The 10447-nt window shown below is 46.1% G+C and overlaps 1 protein-coding gene across 2 annotated transcripts in view; it reads left to right on the forward strand.

Moving 5' to 3' along the window:
* The first annotated feature begins 453 nt into the window (after positions 1-453).
* wwox (WW domain containing oxidoreductase) overlaps positions 454-10447 on the forward strand; it is a 25536-nt gene continuing 15542 nt past the window's right edge. Inside the window, exons 1-5 of one of the 2 annotated variants that reach the window (XM_077007409.1) lie at positions 454-778; positions 1101-1165; positions 1924-1981; positions 2131-2300; positions 3283-4171. In XM_077007409.1, the coding sequence (XP_076863524.1) occupies positions 672-778; positions 1101-1165; positions 1924-1981; positions 2131-2300; positions 3283-3407 (525 nt within the window). In that variant the 5' untranslated portion in view covers positions 454-671 and the 3' untranslated portion in view covers positions 3408-4171. Of the gene's footprint in view, positions 779-1100; positions 1166-1923; positions 1982-2130; positions 2301-3282; positions 4172-10447 lie in introns of those variants that run through there. The other variant, XM_077007408.1, reaches the window with a different exon arrangement.

Raw genomic sequence — 10447 nt, forward strand, 5'->3', positions numbered from 1 at the left:
TGCCCAAGTAACCACACCCCCGCTATTTATAACACCAGGATAAACCTGCCCCGCGACTCGCATGGCTCCACCGCAATTTATCATTAGGGAGGGAACCAGTGAGATTGCCCCAACAATCTCACTCTACCACACAATCCTGCCTTTTTAAGCATTAAAATAATAATAATATTCATATTATTTAATATGAAATGTCTAACAATATTTCAATACTAAACCACATTTCTACAAACTACCTAGCAGCTAGCCATATTGTATCGGTGTGTATTTACAGTGTAAAAATAAAACTGCAATCAGCTATTCGCTGTCAATCACCTCCTTGCCACACCCCTTTAATGATCACCTAATTACGTCTGTAAAACCTTTTCACCATAAATAAGAAAATATTGGGAAAGATGTCAACATGGGGGAAGAAGCATTGATTTGACAGAACTGCCAGCAAACATTAAATGTGTAATTTGAAATGAAGGTTTGTCTTCTGAGCCGTATCGCGTTTGCAGCGACACTGACTACATATCCCAGAAAACCATTTCACCATACGTCATTAGGTTTTTGCGGAAGTGCAACTGCAGGATTATAGTGAATTTCTTCGTTGCTGCACTTAGCTTGCTAGGCACACAGCTTCACACAGTTACCAATAAACTGACTTGCTTGCACCGAAACATTTGCCGGCAATGGCAGCTTTGAAATACGCCGGGATGGATGATACAGATAGCGAAGATGAACTTCCTCCTGGCTGGGAAGAAAGGTCTACAAAGGATGGTTGGGTTTATTATGCCAAGTAAGTTGGTTTACACTGAACGCTTTCTAATGTGTCAACAAACCAAAGATAGACCTAGATAACTAAACGTGTTTTGTTGATCTCTGTGCATTTGACTGTTTAAATAATCCGATCCAGTAAGGCTAGTCCTAGTAGCTGTACAACTTATATACTTGGCTATGTAATGGTACTGTCACTGTACTTTATTGTTTGTGTTGTTTGATTGTTACTGTAGTTAGATGGTAAATTGTTGTTATGAAAGTTCTTGTTATGAAAGTTCAGAGCGGTTGAGTAATGTGTGTAAACCTGTCCCGAAAACACTTGTCATGTTCACACCTGGCAGCCACGAGGAGATGAAGACCCAGTGGGAACATCCTAAAACCGGGAAGAAGAAACGCTGTGCAGGAGGTTAGCAGCGCCACCCTGATCTATGTCAAGACCTTTGACATGCAAAACCAAGTCTTTGGCACGTAGTAGCTTTTACCTACACTCCCTGACCCTTTAATGAGGTCCCTTAAGGTTAGTTAGGGGTATACAGTTACATCTGATTTTATACAATTACCTCTGATGTGGCGAACCATAACCACAGTAGTGCCAGTGACATGGTAGGGATGTGACAGTAATGGATGCGTATGTATGGACGTGTCACGCACATGGCTATCACTGCTGGATCTGGAGTGGCATGACTTGTCCTGTCCTGCAACTCTTTTTGTCAGAAAGTGGCTTCTGATGATCAGCTTGAAGAAAGGCTAGTGTATACGTCATGGCAATGGATGGGTTATGGTGTGTGTCTAAAACGTGTTTCTGCTAAAAACATATTTCCCACAAAGTGAGCGGTGAGTGTATGTAGAAGTTTAACTCGTAGTCAAATGTCTCTTTGTCTCTCTTGCTCTTTATACAAGTGCTGTTTTTTTTTTAAAGAAGCTTTAGTTATCTATCAACGTGCACACAGACCTCTGGGTTGTGTTTCCAAGCCTGTGTGCGGGTGGTGCTCAAAGTGATGTTGCTGGTACACACACACACACACACACACACACACACACAAACAGGAAAGCATTTTTACCCCTTCAAAACACATAAATTTGTCCAAGGCTGTTCAAACAGGTTGGTTCAAGTGCAGTTGGATCCTCCTTGGTTTTCTCTGACGCTCGTATCTTGTCGTGTAGATCTACCCTACGGGTGGGAGCAGGAGACGGACGACAAGGGTCAGATTTATTATGTTGAGTGAGTTCTGTTTTTTGGGGAATTTTTTCCCATCCAGTTAAGTGTCTTTGCTTGTTTGTGATTGGCTCGACTTCTCCGAGCATTATGGGTATGGGTGCCTCTGCTCCGTGGCTGACTGGTTTCATTTGCACTTTCCTTCTCCCTGTCAGTCACATCAATAAGAGGAAGACGTACTTTGACCCTCGGCAAGCGTTCACTGTTGAGGATGTGCAGGTGAAGCCCAAGCGCTTTGATGGCAACACCACTGCTCTGGAGATCCTGCAGGGTCGTGACCTTTCGAACAAAGTCATACTCATCACTGGGGGCAATTCTGGAATCGGTGAGTGCACCCTGTGCCAAATGACAAGTGCTTAGGATTCTCTTTCTCTCTCTCTCTCTCTCTCTCACTCCCTTTCACCCTCTTTTCACAAGTGCTGCTTTTCAACACATGTTATTTCTTTGGTAAACCATTGGGTGGACACTCACCTCCAGGGATGTTTGTGGTCCAGACCCGTGTGCATGTGGTGCACAGACATCAGAAACGTGATTACTTGTATCGTACAGAGGGTGGCACTATAACACAGTGAACTATTACAGTGTTCCGGCACGCATGTTTATCACCAAGACTGTATACTAACTGAAGCATTTATCTACATTATGTTTTGAATGATACTCACAAAATCCACAAATCATTCCTTAATTCTCTACATGAATATCGATGTTCATTAGTGAGGCTGAATTGGCTGTCATTGTTAACTTTAATGAATGGGGTCTTTTTGAGCTGCATTAATGCACAGCTCATAACATAATGGACTGGAGACAAATGTTTTCCTGAGTCTTTCCATTGTGAATGATCACAAGCGGCAGCGATTTGGTCGGCTTCACAGCCTGTTACAGCACCACGAGGGGAGAGGCCGGGCCCATGGAGGGACTCCCAGCTACATAAGCATGCAAATTGTCGCACTCCTCCTTAAATGCCACACTTTTGCTTGGAACTGTAGGTCAGTGTGAACGGCAATTTTCACCCTTGTATCACTGAGCAATGATCAGTTTTATGACAGGAAGATAGAGGGATAATCAGGTGAAGTCCTCCTGTTAACTTCATTTTGCTGATAATTCAGAAGAAATTTGCTATATTTCAAATCTACTCTGAAATGCTCAGTGAAGAATCCCTTTGTTAGGTACGTATTCTTTAGAGCTTGCCAAATAGGAAACCTTACAATTTGCTGGCACCACTTTTGCACACAAAAAATACATGTATACTTTCTTTAAATGCACGTGAGATGCTGTTTTTATACACACACACATTCTCACACTGCCAGGCGCGGTGTGGATTCGTGCAGGCGAACTGCAGACTGCTCAGTGTCCTGCAGCGTGTGGTGTCCCAGTGTCTGAGAACATCACTGCTGCTCCACGCAGGACAAACACAAGTTTAACCGACAGCTGACTGAGGAGAAGGCTGAGACAAGGAGACAGACATAGTTTTATATCCAAAAAATTATATGCTGGAGCAGCAGTGATGTGTAATGTATAATCTATAATATGTCATAACAATATCCAAACAACAAATAGGTCATTTTTGAAAGAGGCAACTGGAGCCATTACAAGTGTTTACAGACAATAAGTAGTCAGTTAACTACTGAAAAATCAGTTAACTACAGAACTGACCGAAAAACAGACCCAAGTTGTTTACTGAGATGTTTGGATTTATTTGAAAGATTTTGTCTGTTAAAAATATGCAAATGTTTGTGTGTATGTAAAATAGAATGTAAAAAATACTTTGAGACATGTTATTACAATACCTGTGAAGCTCATAAATGCTCGCTTCATTATATCTTTGTTTTAAATGTTATCTTTTAAAACCACTAGAGGGCAGTGTAGACCTTTGGGCTCCATCTGACGCTCGACGTGGTTATTCCTAACGTTTAGGAAATGAAGGTGCAGTTTGTGAGAAGTCATTGGTGATTAAATTAAAACTGAGAATACGGAAATGTGGAATCAAACAGCTACACCAATTGTGATGTACTACTGAATATTGAATAGTAATAAGGATGATGGATTGATTGTTGTCAATTAGCATAATTAGCAGTTTTGATATACTGGTTTCTTTCAGTTTTCTTTTTGAGTCTTGATTTTTTAAAACTTCATTTACTGATGAATTGCACACCAGAACAAACATTTATTTCTTGACTTTCAGTGTTGGTATTTACAATAAATAACTCCTCTGTAATATAATAAATAACATTTTTTCAAGACATGATTTAGCTTAATATTGAATTTCAGTGGTAATTTTCTTTAAAATATTTGTAAGGTGGAAATGAATTATTTTCCATTTTATTGACAGTTAAAATCTCAACACTTTACATGCATTTACTTTATACTAACTGCACTCTATTGTATTTCTGACTTCGACATCTAAGAACATATTTGCTTTTAAAATTTCTAAATCGATTTTTTTATTTTTGCTACAAATTTGTTCTTAAAGCATTCATAAATGTCTCTCAGGAAGTGGGTATCTCGGGCATCGAGACCTAATCTGATTTTTTCTTCTAATAAGCCATGTGATCTGGTCCTTGCGGTCAGAAGGCTTCATATATTCCCACGCTCTGCCTCGCTGGACTGCTCAGTGCCATTAGCCCATTATTCTTCTGTGTGACCCTCACTTACCTTAAACTTTCCTCTTTACCAACTTTAATCATTGTAATAGAAATAAATGTTCTTTCTCTCTTATTCCTTCCCTCTCTCTCTCTCTTTTTGTCTTCCTCTCTCCCTCGCTCTCACTCTCGGTCGCTCTCTGTTAACGTATTCTCCTGCTGTATTGCTGTACACCTGTACCTCTGCATTGATCTCGCAGTACTTTTGACCCGAGCTGATGCCTCCCATTCATTCCCATTAGCAACTTGACCGCTTTCCTTAATTCTCTTCTATTGAACCAACTAAAAGTTATTTACTGTCCCGAGCTGAACTCCCTTTGCTGGCGGAGAGGACCGCTGTCATCGTGCGGCACACCGTCCCCTCTCTTTATGTGCTCTTCACACAATCCTCCAGATAAAACAGATTTATACAGGTCTCACCAAGCCACGTCACTTCTTAAAGTAGTCATGAAAAAATACCTTCGTATGAATAAACGGTGGCTAATTCGTTATTGGTGAATATATTGTATTTTTTATTTTTATTTTTTACAATAAATGAAAAACTTTAAAGGGGGAAAAAAAAGTGATAAAAATAAAATAAATTCCTGGCTGCGTGCTGGGGTGTGAACCGCATTCTCCCTCCCCGTGCAGAGAGTCTCGCTGCTCCCCCCTCGCAGGTGGAGGTGCAGGTGGAGGTGATAAGAAGGGGCAGATCTACTGTATATCAGCCTCTATTAGAATGAAGTCTGCTGGTTAAGTGTGCTGTGGTTATTTTTGGGTGTGGGGTATGTGGCCGGAGTCCCTCCAGATCCCAGAAGTCTCCAGGTGGAGGCTCACGGCCTCGGAGATGGTGCTCTCTGATGGTGATGGATGTTGTGTGGTCGTCGCATTGCACTAACGTGACTGGATTTGTCTTGCTGTGTCATAGCCGCTTGGTACAAATCCCGAGATTTGTCCAGTGTCTATTTTCGTTCATCAATTTATATCAGCGAGTCAAACTGAAAGAGTCCCGTCGCATTCCGATATTACTTACATGATTTATTTATACATCGAGGGAAATGAGTGCTTTATAAATGTAATTTGGGCGCCACTTTATTGTTGAGTGTTTTAACATAAGCTTTATTCTCCAGCTTGTCCATGCAGTCCAGCTCAGTTCAATGGTAGCTGGAAATTAGAGATAATCATTTATAATCTCTGATAATCTGGTTTCAGGATTTTTGTCTCAATCATCTGTTATGGTCTTTGTGATCTTATAGGTTCTTAACCACCAGTATATCCTAAAAAAATGTATTTGACGCATTGTTATTTGAAAAGCAACAACGAGAGAGAACAAAAGAAAAAGGCATAATATAAACAAGTCTTTTGCAGAGTCTGTTTATGTAGACGTCTGATGCATCGTCTGTTTATGTAGACGTCTGATGCATCGTCTGTTTATGTAGACGTCTGATGCATCGTCTGTTTATGTAGACGTCTGATGTATTGTCTGTTCTTTATGTAAAGGTCTGATGTATTGTTTGTTTATGTAGAGGTCTGATGCATTGTGTGTTTTTTGTTTTGGAGTGGAGCTCAAAAGTGCTTACCCATGCTGCTCCGGCTTACTGAGCAGACATGGCTGTAATCTCAGGAGCCGACTGCTGCACCGCGGTGTGGAGAACTCCCCGCGTCCGGCTAGGAAATAGAGGCGGCACTGGGGACAAACAACAAGGCTTAGGGTGGGGAAATCCTGCCGCTCCTGCTTCCGGAACAATCCCACGGCCTTCTGACGTTTTGCCTTCAGCCGGGTGTTTGCTGCCTGCGTGACGGTGTGGGTATGTCTTTATGCTGGGGATGTGGTGGTGGATTAGGGCTCTGTCTGTCTCTGCTGGTGCGGGGATTATGCGCCAGAGTGACTCGGGCGGAGCTAATGCCGGCCGGCCGCGGCTCGGTGAACAAGTCCCGGACTCAGGCTGGTTTCTTCAGCATAACTGCCATTAAATTGATTGCGACCCCCATCTTCATATTTACAGCCTCTCTTTGTCTATGAATGCCTGCACACGGATGAATTAAGAGTAGAGAGAGAGAGAGTGAGTGAGTGAGTGTGAGGGAGAGACGCAGAGAGAGATGCAGCTCAAGGCGTCGTTTAGGGGCCAAGCCTGCAAGATGTGCTCCTGCATGGGCGGGCTGCTTACTCCCTGTATTTCTGATCTGTCTGCTCTATCTGTCTGATCTAGTGTGTCCTCTAGTGTCCTCTCTATCTGTCCTCTCTGTCTGCTCTATCTGCCTGCTCTAGTGTCCACTCTATCTGTCTGCTCTATCTGTCTGATCTAGTGTCCACTCTATCTGTCGGCTCTATCTGTCTGATCTAGTACCCGGCTCTATCGGTCTCCTCTAGTGTCTGCTCTATCTGTCCGCTCTAGTGCCCACTCTAGTGTCTGCTCCGCTCTAGCTACTCTGACGTTAACCCAGCTGTAGTACTGTGTGTTGCTGTGTGTGCCCCAGCCTCCCACTCTGGCTGGACTGCAGTGGCCTTTAGGGCTGCTTATATTCATCTGGAACTTGTTATTGTTAGCGAACGGCTGAGGAAATGGAATCTGAGGTTTTTAATGTGCATTTCATGTCCTTTTTGATGAATCTGTTTATTGGCTATGTAATGAATACTAGGTATGGTTGGTTAGTCAAATTATTGAACTTTATTGGCCTTGGATAAAATTCCAGGAGCACGGCAAAACTGATGTAACGTGCAAGAAAATTACAACTGGGGATAAAAGGTTCAATAATGATTACAAGCTCAGTGCTGTGGAATAGGTGAGCACCAGGACCACAATGCATATACATATAAACACACACACACACACACATATATGTGTTTAAGTGTAAAGACCTACGGGCTGTTTGAGGGAGGAGAGGATGGTTCTGATCGTGCGGTTTATGGATCAGTTTGGGCCAGAACAGAAGTGTGACTGCTTCTCTCTCGTCCGTTTGCTCTCCTGCACACGTCTGTGTCTGTGGCGTCGTGTGCAGACGCGTGTGCAGACGCGTGTGCATCGTGGCCGGTGTGGGCGGGGTCTACCTGGAGGGAGAGGGCTCCGTGCGGACAGGGTGACCGGTGTGAGTGGAGGACATGATGAAAAATAGTGGTGGGACTTGGCCATAGCCACCAGGGGGTCAGAGCTGGAGTGTGGGGGGTGGCCGGGGAGAGGTGGTCCGGGGCACCTGGGGGCAGCGAGGTGGGGGTAATGGAAGAGCAGCAGGCTACTCAGGTGGAACTCCTCACCCCACTCTCTGGTAATTACAAACCATACATTTCACTTTGGCCTGTGACACCGCCTCGCCGATCTCAAATGAAAGTGGGGCGTTATTAATGGCGTGAATTAGAGCCCGGTGTGAAAGTACAGGAGTATTGCGCCCCCCCATTTTTAACCCCCAAAAATATATCACACACCTGCTGCTCTGAAAAAAAAAAAAAAGATCTTCTCACACTTCATCGTTTTGTAATCACCAGACCAGGCGGAGTGGAGCACGGGTGGTGCTGCGGTCTACGCCGCCCTCTCCACCCTGACGTGTTTCCAACACGCGGCACACAGTGGAAGTCAAGATGGCTGAACTGTGACGCCGGGTTCCTCCGAGCAAGGCAGCTGTCTAGGGTGACGGGTGTTCTCGGCGCTGTGAACCAGCCAAGGCCAGTGAGGTGCTGGGCTAGCGTAGCGCGTGATGTTGCCTCCCCCAGCACGGCCACGTCGGGCACCCCACTGCACCACACCTTTGTGTGTTTCTCTCCGTTTTTGAACAAAATGTTTTTATGTTTGTCACGCTTCTCTGTTGACGTTCACCATTCACTTTGAGCTGGGAGCTGCTGATGTTGGGTCATGTTCCTGTGGCGAGGTGGAGCGGGAGGTGGTGGTGGTGGGACGGTCCCTCAAGGACCTTCCCAGCTAAAAGCAATAAAAGGACATGTAGCAATATGACTGTTTCTGCAGCAGCACGGGTGGTGTTCACGCCGTGAGCGTCCCGTCTGACCCGCGGGTCCCGTCTCTGAACGCCTCGGCCCTTCATCGCCTTCCCGCTCCCGCTCCACAACCTCACACTGCCTGTGTCCCGCCAAGGCCACCGTAGCAGGTCCTGCTGATTAGCTTGCAGCCTCTGTATGCTTGGCTGCAAAGCATGTCGCCCACAGTTGGCAAGTCTTTACTGGGTGACACACAGTTGGCAAGTCTTTACTTGGTGACACACAGGCCATCTGATTGTGTAGCTATATGCGGGTTATGACCCATATCTGACCCTCCGAGGCTGATTGGAGTGCCATACTGGCCCTAGAGGCCGGTGTAAACGTGACACTGGACCAAGGGGGCTGCTGTAAATGTGACACTGACCTGAGACACTGAAGGAAACACGACTCTGTCCCTAGAGGCTGACTGACACATAACTCTGTCTCTAGAGGCTGAAGGAAACGTGACTGGTGTGAGAGGCAGAAGGAAGCGTGACTCTGGCGTGAGAGGCAGAAGGAAACGTGACTCTGGCGTGAGAGACCGAAGGAAACGTGACTCTGGCGTGAGAGGCAGAAGGAAACGTGACTCTGGCGTGAGAGGCAGAAGGAAACGTGACTCTGGCGTGAGAGGCAGAAGGAAACGTGACTTTGGCGTGAGAGGCAGAAGGAAACGTGACTCTGGCGTGAGAGACCGAAGGAAACGTGACTCTGGCGTGAGAGGCAGAAGGAAACGTGACTTTGGCGTGAGAGGCTGAAGGAAACGTGACTGGTGTGAGAGGCAGAAGGAAACTTGACTCTGGCGTGATAGGCTGAAGTAAACGTGACTCTGGCGTGAGAGGCTGAAGGAAACGTGACTGGCGTGAGGGCCTGAAGGAAACGTGACTCTGGTGTGAGAGGCTGAAGGAAACGTGACTCTGGTGTGAGAGGCTGAAGGAAACGTGACTGGTGTGAGAGGCTAAAGGAAACGTGACTCTGGTGTGAGAGGCTGAAGGAAACGTGACTGGCGTGAGAGACCGAAGGAAACGTGACTCTGGCAAGAGAGGCTGAAGGAAACGTGACTCTGGCGTAAGAGGCGGAAGGAAACGTGACTGGCGTGAGGGGCTGATGGAAACGTGACTCTGGCGTGAAAGGCTGAAGGAAACGTGACTCTGGCGTGAGGGGCTGAAGGAAACGTGACTCTGGCGTGAGGGACTGAAGGAAACGTGACTGGCGTGAGGGGCTGAAGGAAACGTGACTGGCGTGAGGGGCTGAAGGAAATGTGACTCTGGTGTGAGGGGCTGCAGGAAACGTGACTCTGGCGTGAGGGGCAGACAGGAAGGTGATGCAGGTGCACGGTGAGCGTTACTCCCCTCTGAAGCTGCATCCTGCCTTCACCTCCATGTTGCTGGGGGACCCCACATCTCTGTCAGCTGTACAACTGTTGTGGTTATATCCAGATTAATGTCAGGACCTCTCTATTTTCCATAAATAACACCCAGCAGTCGCTGCTGGTGTTAAACATGCTCTAATTTGTTTCCCATTATGAAGAACATCAGCGTCGATTAACTCATGTTTCAATGCCCAACAGCGGCTGCGCCTTCTCCAAGGTGACTGCAAGGACAGGTTTCTGATCGCCCCCCCTGCCCCCCCCCTCCGACACATCCCTTTGTTTCTGATATTTACGCACTGGGTCTAGTAGCACTCCAGAGTTCACCCCTTCACCTGCCCGTGTACCCGTGCTGTCGGTTTGCCAGAGAGAGGCGGGCTGATCTGTGGGCGTTTAGGGGCGGAGCTAGGGGCGGAGCTAGGGGCGGAGCTAGTGTCCAGACGTCTGGCGTCACGGCGTCTCCGTTCCCTCTTTGTGCAGACGCACCCCGTTCCTTCCATTACTCCTAATAAGGTGTCATCTCA

The sequence above is a fragment of the Brachyhypopomus gauderio genome, chromosome 5 (assembly GCF_052324685.1).
Source record: "Brachyhypopomus gauderio isolate BG-103 chromosome 5, BGAUD_0.2, whole genome shotgun sequence".
Lineage (NCBI taxonomy): Eukaryota > Metazoa > Chordata > Actinopteri > Gymnotiformes > Hypopomidae > Brachyhypopomus > Brachyhypopomus gauderio.